This window comes from Pararge aegeria, chromosome 1 (assembly GCF_905163445.1).
Source record: "Pararge aegeria chromosome 1, ilParAegt1.1, whole genome shotgun sequence".
Lineage (NCBI taxonomy): Eukaryota > Metazoa > Arthropoda > Insecta > Lepidoptera > Nymphalidae > Pararge > Pararge aegeria.
The window spans coordinates 18,529,997-18,552,955 of record NC_053180.1 but is presented as its reverse complement, the minus strand read 5'-3'; the positions used below and the strand labels follow the sequence as shown (position 1 = coordinate 18,552,955).

The window sequence follows — 22,959 nt, the reverse complement described above, 5'->3', positions numbered from 1 at the left end:
AAAGGGATAGTACTCACGTTTCTCTATACTTAAGGAACATTGTGAATAGACAACGACAATGGGTTGTTTACAATGGTGTTTAGTAAATAAAATAAGATAATGATTACCCTTCTTCGCCAGTCAGTAGTTTGTATTTGTCGTAGGGCCCCACAAAGCAGACAGCGCGCTTCTTCAATATTCTGTCTATGAACTCACACACAGACATATCCTTGTATAATTGCTTTTCAATAGATTTACCGTACTGTCTGAAAACAATAACACAAGCTGTTCACAAACTAGGCAGAAGTAGAAGGCTAGGGAAAAGTCAGTATTTATACACTCATTCAGTTCATTTCGAAGAAATTAAATACTTATTGCATGTTATAGTATCTTTAAAAACATTAAGCCCAGGGACCAGGCGAACCTGAGCCGCAACCAGAAGAAGAAGAAGAAGGACATGCCAGCTCCAACAAATATTTTTTTTTATACTTAGTAATTATTTTATTTCGCATACTTTCACAGTATTATGTCCTATGGTATCTTGCTGTGGGGAAAAGCTGCAGATATTGAAAGTATATTTATAGTACAGAAAATAAACGTACGATCAATACATAAACTTGGATCACGCGAATCGCTTCGTGAAAAATACATAAACTTACATAAACTTAAATACATTAAACAAATAGGTATTCTTACAGTAGCTTCGCAATATATTTATAATAATATAGTCTTTGTGAGACAAAGTATTACTCTTTATAAACAAAAAGCTGAAATTAACAATCGACTTACCAGAAACGGACATAAATTAGTGATATCTGCATATCGTCTGCGAAAGGTGCAGAACTCCTTTGTGGGGTTGAGTATACGCTTTTACAACTTGATTCCTAAGGAAATTCTTGACCTACCAATGCATACATATAAAAAATGTGTAAAACCGCATCTAGTACAGCGAGGTTACTATACATTTGATGAATTCCTCAATGACAAGGTAGATTGGAAGCAGCCAGCATCTCATCATGTAACTACTTTTTTTTTCTTTGGTGTACAATAAAAGTGTATTCATTCATTCATCGCTCTCATCTCCCGCAAGATAGCAAAATGATTGTAAACGTTGATGTTGGAAAAGAGCAACTACTGAGTTTCTTGCCGGCTCTTCTCGGTAGAATCTGCTTTCCGAACCGGTGGTAGAGTCACGACAAACATACATACTTGACGTTTCAAAAGTGCTTAAAAAGTAGGCCTACTTGAAATAAAAGAATTTGAATTTGTATTTGAATTTAGAACTAAGCAGATGGCCCATGGTAAGAGGATAAGCATCGCCTATAAACAGAGGAATACTTCACGTTCAAACACGTTCTGCAACCAGCCACCATGAGTCCATCAACCTGAGGGGTAGGTGTTAAGCCTCATTGTGCCTGTAATATTACCGGCAACCACACTCTTAAGCCTAGAACACAGCAACAAAAATGCTGCTTAGCGGCATAAACAAGCAAAGCACACTTACAAGAGCCCTAAGTACTACTAGAACGTTGCAGCTAACACCTAATTCCATAATAGGATTCACTGATGACCTGCAACAAATTGTAGGACATTGTTCTTGGATCTGATACTTCCTGTTCCTGAGCCTTTTCCACATCCATCCGTTGTATGTGTTTAGCATGCCGCCCAGGTGGCCTTGTGCTTCGTGGAGTGTTGGTGAGGAGCCCAGAGGAGTGGACTTTTTAGATTTGAATATTTACTTGGGTTAAGTTTAGTAAATCGATACAACTTATCTTATTTTCCATTACATTCTATTGAACCAACCTAATAGCCATAAACATTTTTATGCTAAAGAACATATTACAAGAACAGACAAAAAATAACAAAAAATTTAATACAGACATAATAAAATGCCACACTTAACTTACCTTTTATGTGCCAGAAACTTTGTCATCAGTAACAAAACTCTTTCATGTATCAAGGGATAAGTTGATCTGATGTTTCTTCTCAATTTATCTATCGGTTTTTGTTTTTTTAATTGTTGCACCCTGAGGAATATATAAATCATATAAACTAGCAATAAAATATAACTTTCTCTTCAATTGAGAAGGAAAACATTGTTAGGTAACCTAAATGTCTGATGTACCCTACGGGCATCCTAGTCCTCCATAATGTACTGATGGTGAATGAGACTTCGACCTAGTCTTCTCATTCTGAGAGAAGACCATGTAGTAGTAGTCAGTACTGGATGCAGAACGATGATATTAAACTAGCTTCTCCTGTTATTTCACCTGCATTGCTTTTGGTTTATAAAAAATGTTTGTTTTCCAAGGTTATTTTTATTACTTAGTTTATTCCAGAACAAGTTACTGATTAAGGGTCAGGAAAAAAATCACATACTAGGTGTATGTGATACATCTTCAGGTCATCTAGTATAATAAATTAAATATATATTCACCTTACAGATTCTATCGGAAATGGTATTGGAAAAACTTTGCTCTTTTTAATGATTACTTTCTCAGATGGCACGTTATCAGGCATATCCTCCACTGATACACCTGCACACTTTTTGAGCAATTCCTTGGTCTCCTCATCGATAACAGGGTATGACCAATCTTCCTTGCACCTGTTAATAGATTTAATATTAATAGTAACTTAATGAAGGAATAAATAAATATAGAAAGAACTGAAAGCATGAGGAATAAACCATAAAAAAAGAATATATGCATATAGTAACTGTATGTGTGCGTTTTATGTCCACTTTTATGTTTTTTTAAAAATTTCTTGGAAACAGTTTGTTTTCCTAGGTAAAAAAAGCTTATAGCTCTGTAGTTTAAAATCAAGTAAATTGGTAGCTTAGTTAAGGTGGAAAGGACCAAAAAAAAACGAAACAAACACTTTTATATTTATAATATAAAGTAGTAAGGAATTAAGAATGTTCTCTCAATAAATATAAGCAGAATCAACCTAACCTAGCCAACCTATGGACATGTAACTAAAGTAAAGATTTCAGATATATATAACAAAGCTAACAATGCTGTAGAACAGAGATTAAAACTTATTTCTTTTAAGGTCACCAATCCTTAAATCTAATTTTATTACATTATTTATAATAAATTTGTCGTAATTTAAAAATTAGGAAATTGAACTCAATCATCTTACGAAAACCCAAAACGCCCCATACCTACCTAACAACCCCATTTTATTCTGGGCCTGTTAACCCCCTGCTCCAGGTCTCCCAAACCCTGAAGGGAACGTTGTTGCCCACTTTGAGACAGACTGCTGTAGAAAATGCCCAGAAATTAAAATTGCATTTGACTGACCTCTCCTCTGTATTAATATTTTTATTTAAATATACAGATAAGGCCTATCGAAGTAATATTTTTAACGGTGGCTTCAGTAAATAGCCAAAAAGTGAGCAAATAATATAGTTTATTTTAAATTACATCTAAGTACTTAACTAATAAATAATATCATAATCTCACCAGGTGCTTAGATGACTACGAATATCTTTTCCTTCCATTGAAAAGATAAAAAATTCGTTGTTATAAATGAATCACCACTTTAACACAGATTGATGAGTGATTTATTATTAGCAACAAACGGTTTTAACTTTTAATAAGTTGACAAGGAAAATCTGAATCTTTCCTGTAGAATTCAAATAAATCCGCGAAAAATGAATACAAAGCGCTAATACGTACTAATAACTTGTCACTCGACTGCCATATATTCTATTAGTGATGTGAGTTGCAGCTGCAACAGGTTATATACTCTGAATTTCTTAGTCATTTAGGGTTAATATTGAGCAAAACTTTACACATGTATCATCTTTAAAATAATAACGTGGAACTGAAAACGTGTAGCTTAAACGCTAAAACTGTTTAAAATATTTTCATTGACGTCGGTGACGAGACTCATTTATTACTGCGATATTAAAATTCAAATTCTAAAATGTTTTATTCGTGTAGACATCTTTACAGGCACTTATGAAGCGTTCATACATTTAACATGTTAAACAATGTTAGTGATGATGATAACTGCATTCGTTAACTTAAAACTAAAGCTAGGAGGGTTCCAAACGCACCCTGGTTTAAGAAGAGCCCACAACAAACTTAGCCAGGTTTTTTTTTATTGAAACTTCTTTAGAATCGTTGTGATTTCAAACCGGATGCAACGGAAAAAACGACAGGTAAGAGACACAAATACAAAAATGTGTAGCCGGCGAGAGAATGAGATAGAATACTTGTGTTTAATGCGCAATTTTCTAATACGCAGGCGCAAACACATGCGCCTGCGTATTAGAAAGTTTTAGTATAAGTGTTGATTGTTCATTGTTTTCTTGATAAATTAATTTTATAATTATGTCAAAAACCGCGCATGCACTGCAATACGGAGTTTTATTGTATTGCTTTGTGTTATAATAATTATTGAAGGGAAATTAGAACCGTTGTGATTTTAAGCTCGATGAACGCAATGATTCAAGATCAAGAAAGAGACAGATTTACAGACGACACATGTATGGGAGGGAATGAGATAGAATACATTACACATTTTGTTTCGTACTTAAGTTACCAAGGAAAAGAAACCGAATAATATCTAGATAAAGAAACAAACACATAAATGTATAGGACAGAGTGAGATAGAAAACATTATACATTTTTTAACTATTCTAGTTACCATGGAAACTAAATAATAAACTTTACATTTATCCTAATAGTTCTGATACTCTACATCCACCTCAATCTCTCGTAGGCTACTTTTCAGAAGTTACACTTCTGCCGTGTGTAAATAAATTGCACAGGATTTTTTTTTTGTTAATAGGTACCATCTCACAGTCTAGTTAATGTTGAGCTATGAAGTAAGCGCAATTCATACCCAAGCTTTTTGTAATCCTTAATATTATTATAAAAATTTTCTATAAGCTTACTTTTTATATAAACTTTGAACTTATTGAGAGACATTTTAAGAATTTCATTTAGTAATTGATCATAAAATTATATAAAATAATTACCCTTGAATGAATTACAAATTTTATGCAGCCTAGCAAACTGCATTACAAGTTTATCTTTACTTCTATTGACCAAGTAATGTTGTTTTTAATTTAAAGTGAATTACAAAATATTTACATAGCATGCAATATACCTACATAAACTTGGTCAAAACACTCACCGTAAAGGAATTTGTAGGCACGGAATTTGCCCCGCACCTACTTTAGATTTCATTTTGTTGGTTAGTTTTTTGTGCTTATTTATAAATTACTATCTGTAGCATATATTCTTAGTTGACCCTGTCGTATTTTTACAAGAACACATTCTTGTAAAAATAAGACAAGGGTTTTAAAAATATTTTTTCCCATTATGAGTGTATTTCTAAATATGACTGCTTTGTTTAGGTAAATTCCTTACATTTTTTAAACTCGCTAAAATTTTTACATGAAATGGCCCATTGGAATTAATTAAAACGTATTTACTGCTATGCTTTGAAGTATTTTAATGTTACCCTTGACGATAAAACCATTTATTTGAATAAGACTTAATCCTGCGATACTAATGTAACACAATTTTAATTCTATCCTCAGTCTAATAAAACTGTAGGACACAAAAACTGCTATTTCGACTTCTCTATGATAGTTATTCTGAATATTATGACCTTTTTTTCTAAGATTATGATTTTTATGTGCAAAACTTTGCTATTATGGATTGCATTTATCTCCAATTTTTTTAAATAAATTTTAGCCTATATTACCTTGTTCGTGATAGTTTAATTTGATTTTGGCGAAAAAAAATTTAAAATCAGTCTAGTACCTTCGAAGCCTATTCGGTACAAACAACCAAACGAACAAACAAGAAAGTCTTTCCTCTTCATAATATTAGTATAGATAACACAATGAATATTTAAGGCGATTTAAATGTTTTATAAATTTCACATCCTTTCCAAAAGATGGGTATACTGAAAACATCCTTAGTGCCGGCCATCAAAAGGATGACAATCAATGACATTACAAAAGTGACACTTCGGAATTCTTATGAAACGATTTTGTTGCTTTTTTGCAATTACATCTGCATGATTGCGATTTTGTGATTTATTTATCCGTTTCCAATTACCATTTGAGATCTAATCTTTCAATATTTAATGCGATACTATAAACTTAACTACCGATTGCATATTGTATTGTTTATCGACAATCTGTACGTGTACATCAACATTTAATACAATAACAGTTAAAAAAATACATTGATAATTGCTTTATTCGCTACAATTAACGAGGTAGATATCAAATTAAATAAACTTCCGCTGTAGTATTTAAATAGTTTGCAGGTAAAATCGTCGAAAATGGATATTTTGCGTCATTTCCAAAACATTTCTTGGTAAGTAAATCTTTGACTCATAAAATAAACCCGGTAAACCCATCATTTGTAATTCTCTATATCTTAACTTGCACTAGTCAGTCAGAGAAGTTGTAAAATCATACTTAAAGTAGCACTAAACTGTTAAGGAATGGTCATGTATTGTTTTATCATACTTCAACTGATGGCACCTTTAAAATGCCTTAGTAAGAAAACAACACTGCTTATACCTATTGCGACTTTACAGCATGTTTATTTGTAAGGCCTTGGTTGTTTATTTCATTATGCTCTGAATTTGTGTCTGGGGCCATGTGAACATTTAGAAGATATTTAAACCTCTACTTCAGGTTGCCTTATGTTTAGAGAGAACTATATATGTGCTGTAAGCTGTATAAGTCTTGTTCTGTTGAACCAAGCAATGTAAAGGTCAATGCCCTAAAATAATAAACTAAGAAATCTAAAGTAATAAAAGTAATATATGACTGGTTAGTATTTGGTATGTAGTACTATTGAATAAATTCTTAAATAAATGGTATCTCCTTAGTCTGGTCTGATACCATTAATATAAAAAAGAATGGATAAAAGCCTACTCCATTTTCCATTCCTGTTACTGTTATGTATATCTACTTCAGCCCACATTCCTCTATTGTTCTATTCACATTTTTGTTTTATTTTTGTTTATTTAGTAGGTACCAAAGGCTAGGCACTATTTACATTTTGCTTATGTCTATTCATAACATCAACCATCTTTGTATGGGAAGATATGACCAGAGGGTTGATTTTGCATAATATGTAAAGTTTAATTATCTAACATATAAATTTTTATTAATTTATAATATATGGGTTTGATTTTTAAAAAATATTACTTCAAGAAACTGCTTTGTCTAAATTTCATGTGTCTAGACCTATTGCTTAAAGCAGTGCATGCTGTCAGTTGTCAGTGTTAGTTTTGTTCAGTAGATAGTTATTTATTTATGTATATATATTTTCAATTACTTGTGTCAGAATACTAGTAATAGTAATTTGTTTATAAACAATAGTCTTCGGTTTTTAAAAGTAAAAGGAGGTTTGGAGTGGATCTTAAGATGTGTATTGTCTGGTTGCCATTTGATTCATCATCACAATCATTACAATCAATGATCATCCATTGATGGAAGGGCTTACCACTGCTTCAAGCTGGTGTTGAGCAACTCCATGCCTCTTTCTTTACAGGCAGGTTTGCTGGAGCATGCTCTTGCTTACTTCCTGGCAAGTTATTATGTATTCAAAATTCAAAAATGTTTTATTCATGTAGACATTATCACAGGCACTTATGAAGTGTTCATACATTAAATATGTTAAGACTAATGTTAGTGAACATCACTATACTCTATATCACTAATAACTGCATGGCCCTGGTCTAAGAAGAGCCCACAACAAGAAACAGAAAAATCCTATTATAATGTTAAGGATTACTTAAACAATAAAAAAGCTTGTGTGTGAATTGCTCTAACTTCATAGCTTAATATAAATTTACTGTGAGATGGTGATAACAAAAAAAAATATCCGGCTAAGTTTGTTGTGGGCTCTACTTATACCAGGGTGCGTTAGGAACCCTCGTAGCTTTAGGTTTAAGTTGGCAAACAAAGTTATCACCATCCCCTTACAATTATGTACACATATATGTATGAACACTTCATAAGTGCTTGTGATAGGCCTACATGAATAAAGAAATTTTGAATTTGAATTTGATCGCACCCCACCAACTTTTCTAAGTTATGCGTGTTTAGAGCACTTGAAATAACACTTGCTTCTATGGTGAAGGAAAACAAAGTGCATGCCTGAGAGTTCTCTATAACGTTTTCAAAGGCATGTAGCATTCACCAATCTGCACTGGGCCAGCAGTCTAATCTGTCTAAACATGCAACCACAGATCACTATGTCATAAAGAATTTTCGAATTGGAATTTACACGAATAATTGTTATTTACAGGTGCAAACCAGACTGGTGTTATCCAAGCATGAGTAAAGAGACAAATGAACTGCTGCATCAATGTATAGATTTACCAACTATGAAGTTATCAGATGATGTGGAAGAAATTATCAGAAAGAGCAAATCTTTTCCTATACCATTCCCTATAGAAACAGTCAGGTAATTACTTGAATTTAACAGTAATATCATAGAGTACCATGGGCGGGACACATAGCTCACAAGAACCAATGAACGTTGGGGTACCAAGGTGCTGAATGGTAGCAGGTCTCAGGGAACTTGGTCATAGGGTAAGGATAATCATTTTAAGGAAGCCACATAAATCAATCTTGCGGTAAAAAGTATGGTGTGGTATGTGGAGAGAAAAGGACCATTTCTGGCATTGTCTACACGTTGTTGTCATTTACCATTAGCCAATAGATAACACTACATCAAAGGTGGCAAGCTAATGGAACTTTTCTTTATACTGTAGTATCTATTTGATGTTGAGATTTTGTAACCACAGCCTTTGATATTGAAATTGATACCTAGTGAATTGAGATAAATCTGTATAAAAGGACATTAACACACTGTTAAATACTAATACAGTTTCAATTAGCTTCATTTATCCATGATTTTATAAAACACACTCCTCAAATTTTTTTAACAGTTTTTAAATATTTTAAGGTTGGAAAAGTTAAAAGTGCGCAAACCAATTGAGAAGTTGAAAAGGAACATAGTATCAACATACCCTTTAATACATGAAAGAGTTTTGTTGTTAATGACTCACTTTCTTATTTACAAAAGGTAAGAAAAATTACCAATTAAGCCACAACAGCCATTTACCAATTAAGCTACGGCTTTCACACCACGGGTGCCGAAATTAATTTTAATATTTTTATATTTCTTTATTCCTGATATTAAAGTAACGCCTGCTTCTATCTAATACTTTTTTATTTCTTTTAAATTGATGCATTTGGTATTCCCTCCAAGTGTATACACTAAAAAAAATTACAAAAATTGTAAAACGTTTTGTTTATGTAATAAAGTAATTAAAACACGTATTTAATGTTTTTAATTCCTTCCAGAGAATTTGGTTCTAACATAGAAAAGGCATTCTATAAAGACATGACAGTGCCTGAATTTATTGAAAGGATTCTAAAAAAGCGTGCGGTCACATTCATGAATGAAAGCGATGAGTTTCTTCTATTATCCGGGGAAAGAGAGTAAGGCATTATATTTTTATAATAATGGAAATTATAGCTTAAAAACCTCAATTTGTACTTTGTTTTTAAAGGAATACAATATTGTAGCATTAATTGTGAATGTTTATTTTACTAATCTATTAGACTAACCAAGCAAAAATTTGTCAACGGCTGGGTGTACGGAAAAATTATTTTGAGTTTATGCTTACACCTTTAAATGAAGACCTGTGATGTATATTATATGTAATGAGTTATTAAATGGGCCTCATAAGAAGGCTCAGAATCACTCAGCGGGCGATGGAAAGAGCAATGTTGGGAGTATCTCTATGTGATCAAATCAGAAATGAGGAGATCCGTAGAAGAACCAGAGTTACCGACATAGCTCAGCGAGTTGCAAAGCTGATGTGAAAATGGGCGGGGCACGTAGCTCGGAGAACCGATGGACGTTGAGGTTCCAAGTTGTTGGAATGGACAACGAGATGGACAGACGACTTCAAAAGAGTCGCTGGGAGCCGCTGGAAACAAGCGGCCCAGGACCGTGGATTTTGGAACTCTCTATAAAAGACCTATGTCCAGCAGTGGACTTCAATCGGTTAAAGTGATGATGGGTTAATAAATAAAAAAATATATAATTAAAGTGTCTAAAAGGGCAGCTAGATTTAATAATTACAGATTAAATGTATTCCAGCATCAAATGATACCAATTTTGCACAGAGCATAATAAAACATGTTGTAATAACTTTATGCAATATGGTCCTTTGTAATTTACCAAATGTATGTTTCGGCAGTACTTTATAATAAGTAGGTCCTTAGTTTTTAGACTATTTAGTTATAAATTAAATACTTGTTTTTCCATAAGTCACGATGGCTGGGAACAAGTTGGTACACTCCACCAGAAACCTCCGCTCCTACTAGAGAACTGTCTGAGCTATGACGAAATGAAATTATCCGCTATGGTGTTTATAAGTGGTCACACGGAATGCGTCAACGATGGCTCCCGAACAAACGCTGGGGTCATTAGAGAAGATATCGCCGAAGAAGATGCAGTTATCATCGGTGAGTGATCTTCATATTCACTATTCTACAAGTTATTTGGTAATTGTATTAATCTACTTAACATCTTGTGACGAGTCTTCCGAGCCGAAGTGTAAGCGAAGTAATAGTGACGGGCGAGCGATGCGTCACGGTGGGCGCAATATATTGTGTAGAACAGCTAATTTATGTTTGACATAATATCAGAAAATGATGGAGAGCTATGCTTGGACTTAACGTGATCAAATCAGAAATGAGAAAATCCGGAATTACGCGTGGTTGACGTGGTCGGGACACATAGCTTGGAAAACCGACGGACGTTGGGGTCCCAAGGTGGTGAAGTGGCGTCTTCACACTGTAAAGCGCAGTGTTGGTAGACCCCCCCACGAAGTGGATAGATGACATAACTGTAGGAAGTCGATGGACAAGTTGGAGCGAGTGGGAATCCCTAGAAAGGGCCTGTCACGAGCCTGTAGTCGAAACTACTGTGATCAGAAATTGTACGCAAATGAAGTTACGCGAAATCGCTACTCTGCTAATAATACTTCAATAAACTGCCATTGATCCATTTATTTCGATAATTAATATATTCGTTCTAATTTAAACGCATTTAAATCCTTAACCATCATCACTTTAGTCAATGTTAAGATGTTTTATTGAAGGTCTTATCGGTCCACGTTTCGAGAGACGCGGCCGTATGGACTACGAAGACATGCTAATAACCGAGCAACAGAACTGCCTTGAAAACGGCTACGGTGAGGAAGTCACGCCAACGACGTGTCTGAACGTTCTGAAGACTACTTACGTGAGGAACAATCAGTCTGCCAAGCATATGTGGAGGCAGATGTGGTCTGAGTTCTATCAAGTAAGAATATTTTTTTGGCTTCCTTATACCAAAGAGTGATAGTTGGGCTTTGATAAGTGGAGGATACAATTCACAAAAGAAAAAGTTATGTCTACTTAAAATAGAGTTAAAAATTATAAATGTTTCCATCTTTCATCATCCCCGTTATCGGCCCACTACAGGGAACGGGTCTCCTTTCAGTATGACAAGGGTTTAGGCCGTATCTACCACGCTGGCCCAGTGCGGATTGGTAGACATCACACGCCGTTAGGAACATTATGGAGAACTCTCAGGCATGCAGGTCACCTCACGATGTTTTCCTTCACCGTTTTAAGCAAGTGATACTTAAATTGCTTAAATTTAAACGCACACAACTCCGAAGAGTCAGTGGTGCGTGCTGGGGCTCGAACTCTGCTCCACAAAAAAAAAGCCGAAGCATTACCCACTAGGCTATCACCGCTTATATTCCATCTTGCAATAAGACCAAATTAACTTTGGAACTAACGTGTGTTTTATCCTAACAATAAAAATTACAGTAAACAGTTAAATTACAGTAAAAAATAGGCGAATGGTGTTTGCAGGAAGATACCACAGTTATATTTCATCTTTCTGCTTACCTTCCATCTTTCAATAAGACGAAATTAACTTCGGAACTGACTTGTGTATTCTGTGATAACAATAAAAATTACAGTAAAACACAAAAAAATTAAACTACAGTAAACAGTTACATTATAGTAAAAATTCGCCTTATTTTTACCTATCCAAAGATGAAACAGTTTTTTAATGATTTCCACTGGTTAAGTTATTGTTCTCGCAAATGAATTTAAGAAGACTGTCAATACATTTGCGGAATTGTTTTTCCACACTTGTACAAAAATGTACTATTATAGCTTTGTTGTCTCCATAATAGGTTCATAGTTACACATACGAAGAGCTAACGTCATACATCAACATTCAAGATAAGGATGAAGACAAACAATACTTGGACAGATACGTCAAACAGCCGTTCACTGACAATATATTTGACAACGAAGTATATTACAAGAGGCTGAGCATTCTAGTCGAGACCACACTTCTTGAAGCGGAGTACAGAGCTGTGGAGAGCGGGAGAGATGCCTTTGTGAATATTATAGGATGTGGTTAGTACATTTGATACTACAAGATTATTTGGTGCCCGCGGTTTCCTCCGCTGTTTATTGTTTTTTCATAAATTCCGCAGGAAGTTTGTACATTTTACCGGGATTAGAAAAAACCTATGTGTTAATTAAGGATATAATCTATCTGCGTTCTAAATTTCAGTCAAATTGCTTTAGTAGTTTTTGCGTAAAAGAAATAGTAACAAACATGCACCCATCCATACAAACTTTCGCATTTATAATATCAGTAGGTACATATTACTGCTCGATTTAGAAACACCATAAGCGTAGTTTCGCATAAATGGTATTTTAGATTTCATACAAAAGTTACCTAAGTAAGAAAATTTACAACCCTTAGTAGTTGTGACATCAATTGCTGTATACTAGATCTCATGCACGAATTCATATGTAATTGTACTGTACATACCTAACGAGTCTGTAGGTAAGAAGGTGATTTCAGATCACGGTTTATAAATTTAATATTCATATACTGCGACTCTGGCAACCGTAGCTTAGTTGGTAATCGCTTATGCCGCGCATAAGCGATTACCAACTAAGCTACGGTTCTCACACTATCTTTGCCGAAATGAATATATGCCTTTTTATCAGTCTTATAGCGACTTCACGCATTCGGATCACGACTTTTTGGGTCCCGCATTCTGGGTTGAGAAATGAAAAAAATCTCCAGTTCGAGTTACAAAAAAACTTAAGGATAGGCTTTATAAGAGTTAAATAAAGGCTACCCTTTAGATTTTATAACTCTTACTGGTGATTTTCCTCATTTCATAGCATCTACATACCCTCTATGCACGCCACTGGTTGAGGCTGAAATTTTTGGGTTCTTTTGATTCAGTAACTGCAATAGAGATTCAAAAAATATAGCGTTATGAAACAGATTGTCCGCTATAAGATTAATAGAGACATTTCTACTATAGGCATGATGCTCGGTCTACAAACGTATCTTGGCGTTTTGAACAGGATAAACAGTTTTTTTTTTTGGCATAGAGTGTTCCTCAAACCGTCCATAGACAAATCATCCATGGACAATTGAAATGTCTTTAATCTTTTTCTTTTCTAGGCCTCGGCGTATGGAAAATAGCCCCCCACCAGCCAGATGTGTATGTTCTCACGTTTCTGGAGCGGATACGTGCGTTCCTCAAGAAAGATCTCCTGAACCACGTCACCGATGTAAACTTCGCGTACATTAGGACAAGCCGCGGTATACAATGTAAGCTACTTTATGGTACGACCTACATAGAAGAGTAGTTTGAGTAGTTTTAGAGTTTTTTATGACTGAGCTCGTACGTACTAACAAAAATGGCGGTAATACTTCCCGTATTACCGCCATTTTTGTTTCTGACGTGGAGCAACAATGCTGTGTTTCGGCCTGAAGGCTTTGGTTGCCCTTACGATCAGTCAGGCCATCTGCTTGATCCGTCCATTAATCTTCTATAATATAAAAATGAATCACAAAATGTGTTGGTAAGCGCATAACTCAACAACGCCTGGACCAATTTGGCCAATTCTTTTTTTTAAATGTTCGTTGAAGTTCAAAGATGGTTTTTACGGCGAGAAAAATTCGAATAATTGCCGGAAAAACCCAAAAAACAGCCCTTTTCTATTTCCCATACAAACGTTTTCTAACTAAAACGAGCTTTATTGCTATTATATAAAGTTCATATTGAATTACAAGCAGTCACTGTTGTTTAAACAATGTAGGTATGTTCCTAACGTCAAAGAGTCAATTAGCACTTTATTACCTCTGTACAAAGTTCAAATTCAATCATATCTATCAAAACAGTGTGCATTGGAGCACAGATAAACAAAAAAGAAAAAGAAAACGAAATCGAATAGTTCAATTTAGTCAAATTAAAAAAAAAGTTGAAATAACAGCAAACTGTCAATTTCAGTGGGTTTTTTTCTTGGATTTTCGGTTACCTCCTACTTAATGAGTTTGCTTTTATCAATTGATACACATAACAAATTCGTACCTATATAGTGTTTTGTGCAGTGTTTATTTACCTTTGATCGCTAATTATTGCATGTGACAAAATCTATAATAATATATAAATCTATAGAGTTTTTTTACGGTTTTTCCGTTAAAACTATTAAACTATACATCCGATTGAATTGTAATTTTGCATCCATGTAGAGGATACATTGACTTAAAGGATAGTCTAACTTTTGTATAATTGTTAAAGTGTATAGCGGGGGCGTTAATGATTAGAAAAAATCATAAAAAACTAAATTTTGAATTTTAACTCTTTTAGGCATGAAATTTGGACAGAATTTTTTTGGGCTATGAGCAAACAAGAATGTATTGAATGAAGTTTAAATCACAAAATCGGTTACGGGGGTGCTAATGAAAAAAAATGAAAATTTTATACTAACATTCCCACATTTAAATTTATAAAACATTCCCACAGACTTAAAATTTAATAAAAGTTTCATGTTTGTTAAATTAAGGTCACTTACTATCAGATTTCGAAAAATTTTAGCCCTAGAGGAGATTGTTAAAATTATTTATATAATTATAATTGTTGATAACATCCTAAAGGTTTTTTATAGTAATAAATGATGGACCAAGCTGTGGTAACCTAATGATTAGTGAAAAACCATAATTTGTTACATAAACAGAGGAACACTTTGAATGCCATGCAAGGAACACATCCTATGAAATGACACCCTTCGGACTGGAACGCAGCTCAGCAGCTTAAATAGGCATGGGGGTAGTAGGGACTTCCCTGGACAAGCTTGGCCACAAAATGCTTTAATAGGTACTACTACTAAAACTTTAAGTGCGGAAGAGTCTATGTAAGATTTGCAGTCAATGATTGCATCTATCTATAATTTCCAAATAATACTGGTTGCCTCTGGAAGGACACATAGGAGGGACATCTTTAGTGCTAAAACACATATCTATATATATAAAAATGTTATGTTGGTTTGTGTACGCTTCAAAAACTCAAAAAGTTCTGCAATGATCGGGATGAAATTTTAGCATGATATATAATACGCATCAAGGATTGTTTTTATCTATTTTTCTCAACCATTCAATCACAATGTGCAACAGCGAAGCGTGGCAGGGTACAACTAGTACTATAAAAAAACATTATTGTTGGTTTGGGTACATACTTTACTTTTCACATAACTGTCTCAACAATGCTTCATTTGAAAAACATGCCGTTATAAGTAAGGTATAGCGTTTTCGTGTTTCTTGCCAGCCATAACTAGTCCATAAACATCTTCTAGTCACGCAAACATTGGGGTCTAACCTCATAACTGCTATCAATTGTCACACGGACCTTGAGTTTAATGCTCAACAAAAGCGATCTGAAAATAAAACTAAAAAGTGTTATTTTTTATTTAATTAATTGTAAAAAGTTACACAGCTTATCAGCTTGGTAGTTCCTAAGAATAGCATGTCTACAGTTATAATGAACTCTTGGAAAGTAAAATATTGTAAAGATTGTCTATTTGCATGATATAATTTATTATTTAATAATTACTATGTGACGTATAATATTAATATTTATGAATGACTATTGACTATTGACATGTTCAATGAAACAAAGCTTTATTATTAGTATATTTATATTTGTTGTAAGGTAAAATGATATTAAATTATAATTTCAGCACTATTCACAAATTCTACAGAGCAAAATGATCAATCTCCGATTGAAAAGAGGATTTTCTTTGAATGCAAACGACATCCAAAAGGTAAGTCTACACGTAGTATTATTATGATAGTCAACTTAGAACTTATCGTCTTTGTGAGTCCTTTTTAGGGTTTTGTCATAGTAATAATTGACTGACCAAACATGGCCATCCTGATAAGCAGAGCAAGGTTTTGCAGAGCATGTATGGAATACGTCCTTAAGCCGCCGTGTATATGTCAAATGGCAGAAATACCCAAGCATGGAGATAGCACTTCAGCCACACCAGACAAACTCTGTCGCAAAAAGCTCTACTACTACTTTTTTTGCAGGAGGTATAAACGTTCAAATGGAGAACAGAGAGCCCTCGGCGAAGCTGAAAGGTGAACATGAGGGTAAACTACTAGTTATCACATACCCTTGGGATGGCAACGCGCATCCGGGCAACGAATTTTGGTGAGGGGCTATTTAAATTTTTATTTCTACCTTATTTCTTCAGTATCTTCTTATTTCTAAATTATTTACTTAAGAGACACAACTATGTTGATTTCTCAAGACTCTTAATTTTTGTGCAATAAAATTCACTGTTATGTGATATATAAGCCAATTTTTTCTTAACTATCAGGGGCGGACGAAAAGATAGTGTACATTATATTTAACCCTCTGGGGCTGAAAATTTTCTTCCCTTTTTGAAATTATTAAAAATACTTAACTCCAAACGTAATCTCTATTAGTTTTTATTTATTTTAGCACACTTTTTTGTTAAAAGAAACTTTACACCACTTTAACTTAAATGGTTCGATCCGTATCCCACAGGATCGGAAGTCTGTCCGGTTCAGGCGATTCAGCGGCTGCGTGTTCCACTCAAGTGTCCGAACTTCACAACGCTCACATAAACCCCGCGGTTAGTGGTTACAACGTGCGAGTTGCGGGGCGATACGGAATCAACACACTAGCGGAGTACTCGCGCTCTCTCACAACGTAATAGTGAGGGACAGAGAGGTGTATAGTGTACACTTTACTCTTATATATCTATATCGAACACAGGTGACGGAATAACGGAACAAAATCAATGGTCCTTCGAGCCGGATTATCTGTTATAATACTCGAATACTTTGATTAGGTAATTGTTAGTTAGTCGCATGTGTGTAGAAGTGTGTGGAAGAAGCGATATGTTTATTCTTACTCCTATAACAATGTACATTTCTGTATAAGGTTTGATTGCCTTTGTGCCTGGTATGGAATAATTTGACCGCGACAAGAACAGAAATAATGGGTTCTGGTACGAAAAGGCGTTGGGTCGTGTTCATCATCACCCTTACGGATACTTAATTGTATTTTACCAACGTGCGTTGTATTAAAGAGCTAATATTGAATATGCATGTAATTAAAGTTTTTTTATTTTAATTAACTTATGAATTATTATTATTTTTCCATTAAAATTTCTTGTTCAGCAATAATTAAAGTAATGCAAAAGAAATGTTTGAATAAGTAACTTTTGGAAAGCAAAGTTGTTGGTCATAGTGAATGTGAGATCCTTGACAACAAATGTCGCACAACATACAACATAAATGGTAACGTATTATATGTATGAACGCTACATAAATGCCTGTGATGAGGGCTACACGAATAAAACATTTTTGATTTTGAATTTGTCAATGTCACAAAGTGCGTAGTTAGTGGTCAACTTCTCCACTAAGGCTTTTCATACACTATGGACACCGAGCTTGTTTATTTTTTAAATAATGTATATATTTTTGTAAATTAATATTTTTCTATGTAGCGATGTAAAGGAGGGTTGACGTCAGACAAGCGTTTGGTCGTAAATTATATGCCAAAACCTAAACAACTAAGTCGGTCCCCAACTTTGCTGTAGATTATACTTACATACAATAGACTATACTTACATACATTAAAGTTTAAATTCCAATAATAAGAAGGTACAAGATGCTTGAATGGCAGCCCCGAATTGGTAAGCGCAGCGTTGGTTGACCCCCAACGTGGTGGACAGACGACATTAAGCGCGTCGCAGGTAGCCGCTGGATCCAAGCGGCAAGGAACCGTGGAATTTGGAACTCCCTACAAAAAGACCTATGTATGTCCAGCAGTGGACGTCTATAGGTTGATATGATGATGATGAATATGAAGGATCCGCAGCATGGAAAACCTCGTTATTATCAACCCATGACCGGCCTAATGCAGGGCACGGGTCTTGTTATGAGAAGGGTTTAGGAACATCATAGATAACCCTCAGACATGCAGGTTTCATCATGGTGTTTTCCTCCACTATACCAAAGCAAGTGCTGTTTAATGGCTTCAATTAAAGCCTAATGCAGTATTATTGAAATTTAGAACTTCGATATTACATAATTACAGTCTATTATGATAAATTTAAATAATATTGGGTTGTCAAACTTGTTGATAAGATATGATAAAATTAACATTTATATACAAGGTATGAAGGTTAGGGTCGGAAATGGATTTTAATAGAGGCTGCACAAACTATGACAAAAAATGTTTCCGTGACTATGTATTGTGGCAAAATAGCTTTAGAATAAATAGTTATATAGCAATATAAACGAAACTACAACGCACATGTAAAACATTAATAATTAATTAATTATGTAATAAAATGGTGGTCATTCAGCTGCACACGAATACCCAAACTAAATTGACACATTTACAAATAACAATGCTTCTACATTGTTTAACAAATAGAATGGCAATATTTTTAAGGGTATTGTTTAAAAGTATCGTGATTACAGAATACGGCTTACTAAAATACTAATAGAGCGAATGCACTTAGAATCTTGAAAACGCTAATACACAATAACTAACCCAATAAAAGAAAAACTAGTAAAAATTCGCCCTCTCAGTATTATTATATGCCCGCTTTGGTAACTGTTCGCATACATAATTTAATGCTGCTTGGTTAGGTATAACAGTGTTTTATTAGCCGTCACCGAATAATTAATAAATTCGCTCGTTCTATAATATCCCTTTTTGAACCCGTCAATTTAGTGTTGGTGATTCTGTGCAGCGTAATTACAGGTCTACGTACCATCGCTTAAAGTAGTATTATTTTAAAATTACAGTTTATTTGAAGTACCTTGAAAAGAGGATTGTAATAATCGCAAACAGAGCTCAAAAATATTGAATAATACAGCTTTAAGTTTTGGTAAGCCTTATATAGCTGTTTTTAGAATCAAACTTTAAAATCGGTAAAACTAGACTACTATTATAAAATGAAAGAAGAAAACTTATATAGCTGTGATGGTTGTACATATAATGCATATGTTACGTAGTTATTAAGGAATAATTAGAAATATTTTTTTTGTAATTTATGAGACGTTTGCGGATATCCGCGGATTTAAACATGGAACAATAAGTTTAGTAGTTTTAAGGGTAACTCGGTTGATACACACACTTCGTTAAAAAAATGTACTAGACATACGGTCCTAGAAAAAAAAATTAGTTTAAATTATTACATATGGTGGGAATACTCCAAAATAAGGTTGAAAGAATTGCTTAATAAGCTTACCTGGTCGAACGCCCTGTGTACGTCTGCGCTGATTATATTGTAATAATGTCGAAAGGCTACATTAAATGTAGGAATTAAATAAACAATCAAGTATTCTGTAATATAAATTATTGTAAAATAATGTTTTAGATGATAGGCAAAATGTAGCATTTTTATTCGTTGCTGTTATTTACTATTTATTTTATAGATTTTTTTCTTTCATTTACTGACATCGTTAAATTAAATGCTACATTTCTTACGGCAGACTATAATGTCTTATGGACGCACATTATGTGGACTCAACACCGATTTAACAAAAATTAAAGCATTACAATTTGAGCTTTACATCTTGTGGCCTTGTAGCTGTCTTGTCGTATGGGCGACACGCGGTCCATTCGTCGTACACGATCGACGCATAAATAATAAAAAATATGGTTAATGTCACATGATATAAAGCTCAAATTGTAATGTTTTAATTGCAGACGAATCGGTATTGGTTGGAATTGAGTCGACGTTAACTTGATATGGTTGACGAAGGCGATAACTTTGTTGTATACAAATCCTAAAATTAACTTAGTTAATATTTGATGACCTAACGCGATAATTAGCACTGTAGCCTTTATGAGAGTTTAACTTTTCTGTCTGGTTTTGTGCTGTCTTCTCTGGTTGGAGCATCGCCGTGAGGTTGACGAGTGCACCAGGCTTTCGGCCAGCCGAGAGAAGTGGCGGATGCTCGTGGGGCGTGTGACATCTGCCCTCAAAGACGCTTCATGATGACCACGACCACTCTGCCAAGAGTGTAACGACAAAGAAGAAATTTAAAGATTATTGCCTAGGAGATTTCTGTTTCGTTTTAAGTTATATTCTTTTTTTTGTATTTGTTTTCAGGTTCATTATTTTAAATATTCATAACAAGCAATGTAGACTTGCGATCCTGCACTTGGGTTTATACTATAATTTTATGTTTCTCAATGTTATAGATCCTAGGCTAGTTTCAGTGTATAATCTGGGTAGTTAAAGCTTGTTGCTATTATCATAATAAAATGACTGCAACTAACTAGTAGCCATTTTACCTACATTATACTTGCATATTTAGTTTACGATTTGTGTACAATATATTATCAACGATATAAACAATTATTTTAGGTTATAGACATAAAGTTAATATTCTTGCCTTGATTAATTTATGAAATAATGGTTAATGCGTTTGATTTTTAGCCAAAATAATATGCGGACAAATGTATAGAATAGTACAATTATTTGTGTAACTTAAAGTGTAGCGATATTTATTAAAATTGTAGGTAAAAAATGTACCTTATATCATAGAAATTTACTAGCATAATGTATTGCAGCGGTGGTATCGCACCACAACGTATATACTTATTATACTCAACTACAAATACTGTAATATTTGTTATGATTTCGCTCATTAAAAAAAAATGCGCTTTCGATATCTTATGAGAAAGAATTCAACCTTTTTAAATGATCCTAATTAAAATCATTGCCACATTACACTTACAATACAATTTAAAATACATATAAAAATTTCGGCACCACCAGGAGCTGATACTACGGCAATCGCGACCTGAGCGCTTTACCAACTAAGCTACGATTCTCATACCACCGATGCCAACATTGATATATGCGCGTTTATCTATTGTATATATAGCGACTGTAATTTTTAGATGCAAATAAAATTTAAGTGTCTCAAGTTTAGGAAACAACAAACAACACAGACATGTTAAGTTCTCTTTTGCATCTCTGCGTTATCTCTCTTCTCTCTCATTTATCTTATGATATCCCTGAAATTTCACTCACAATTCTTGTTCAAAAAAAAATATTTATGGAATCTACGCGCCGCCTCAGATTTGAAACTTTCTAATGTGTCTTACTATGTAAACAATCTTTTCATAACTTTTAGTTTAAAGCGTGTTTTATGAATAGAAAAACACAAAAAAAAAGAGATTTTCTTTAAGAATGCACGTTAGACATAGTAATGACGGGTACTTTAATGAAAAGACTGTTAACATTATAAGACAACTATGTATAATAATTTTGTATACTTTAACTCCATAAATATCTCGTTTAAAGAATAAATAATCAGTGCTGAATTTATTGCAAAATTTATTTGGTGTTGTGAGGTGCAATCCAAATGTGAGCCTGCACCTTTAGCTAATTTAAGACTAATTTACCATGGTAATGTTTTTATCGTGATAAAACATTAATTTGTTAAGAAGAATTTCTTACGTTTTTATTTATTGCAAATGATTTATTCTAAATTTAATATCGAGTGCTTAAAGTCATTTAAATTTACTGGTAACCAAAATTATTCCATCAGTTATGTACTAGGTATTGAATCCTATAACTCAAAATCCTCTAACTTCCGTTTTCTATACTCAATTGATCTGTAATCTTGATAAGTTGCTAAACAATTTTATTATTTGTTAAAAATGTTATGGATATTAATGGCCATAAATCATAAGATCTTGCAGAAAGTGTCCTGATTTGGCTTTTCAAATATCGTTATCTGTTGAGTGTTATAAAAATAACATATAACTGACATGTATTTCCTTACTTGAAATAAGATGTTTCGTCATTTTCATTGCTCTTTCGGACGTTAAGCACGAACATATTTTTTGTCGACCCCTTTAGGTGAGTGCGGTGTTCATGTAAGTGAGAGGTCCCAGGATCGATGACCAACAGAGGCAATTTGTGGAATTTTTGGATTTTGTCTGTATGGGAATGGTGGGAGGCCATGGCCAGATACCACATTATCAAGAAAGACGTGTCGCAGATTGTTTTATTATAACTGGCATAACCCTTAATGCCTAGCTCACTACACTCTAAACCTGCAAAACTTTTACCAGGTTAGTCAACTAACTTATGGAATTGTGACTTCTGTGAATGAATTATTATGGTTTAGGTGGTAAACATAACAGGCAATAAACAAGTTACGCTTTAGCTAAGGAAATGTTAATAAACGTGGCATAATGTTGGAATAGTCATGCGGTGATTTTACGTTCTGATATTTGAAAGGTGCTATCATTTAAAGTATGACAAAACACTGTGTTACTATTATGCCACTTTATAAATAAGAAGCCAGTCCCCTTTTAATATAAGTAGCAAAACGTCAGAATAATATCGCAGTGTTTGTCGCTCTTAAACTGATAGCACCTTTCAAGAGTCAGAACGTAACAAAACACTGCGGTTACTACTCCAACGCTATTTTAATAAAAATATAGTATATATAAGGCTTAACTAAAAAGACAAAATTAAAATTATAACTGACGTCAAAAAGTACTACAAAGTAAAAA

The 22,959-nt window shown here is 34.0% G+C and overlaps 2 protein-coding genes across 3 annotated transcripts in view; one reads left to right on the top strand and one right to left on the bottom strand.

Moving 5' to 3' along the window:
• LOC120637269 overlaps nt 1–5,236 on the bottom strand; it is a 35,105-nt gene extending 29,869 nt beyond the window's left edge. The window contains exons 1-4 of the mRNA XM_039909027.1: nt 5,128–5,236; nt 2,417–2,584; nt 1,887–2,006; nt 108–245 (exon numbers count right to left, since the gene is read on the bottom strand). Coding sequence (XP_039764961.1) covers nt 108–245; nt 1,887–2,006; nt 2,417–2,584; nt 5,128–5,180 — 479 coding nt within the window. The 5' untranslated portion in view covers nt 5,181–5,236. The remainder of the gene's footprint in view (nt 1–107; nt 246–1,886; nt 2,007–2,416; nt 2,585–5,127) is intronic.
• Nucleotides 5,237–5,991: 755 nt separating this feature from the next.
• LOC120637740 lies at nt 5,992–17,996 on the top strand. Of its 2 annotated transcripts, XM_039909722.1 has the most exons (12): nt 5,992–6,146; nt 6,270–6,326; nt 8,277–8,435; nt 8,940–9,059; nt 9,341–9,478; nt 10,317–10,513; nt 11,152–11,354; nt 12,244–12,472; nt 13,548–13,697; nt 16,106–16,189; nt 16,458–16,581; nt 16,942–17,996. In XM_039909722.1, exons 1-12 carry the CDS (start codon nt 6,091–6,093, stop codon nt 17,108–17,110), a joined length of 1,686 nt encoding a protein of 561 aa, XP_039765656.1. In that variant the 5' UTR covers nt 5,992–6,090; the 3' UTR covers nt 17,111–17,996. The 2 variants fall into 2 exon arrangements, with proteins under 2 accessions (XP_039765656.1, XP_039765665.1); XM_039909731.1 differs by having other exon boundaries at nt 5,992–6,326.
• The last annotated feature ends 4,963 nt before the right edge of the window (nt 17,997–22,959 follow it).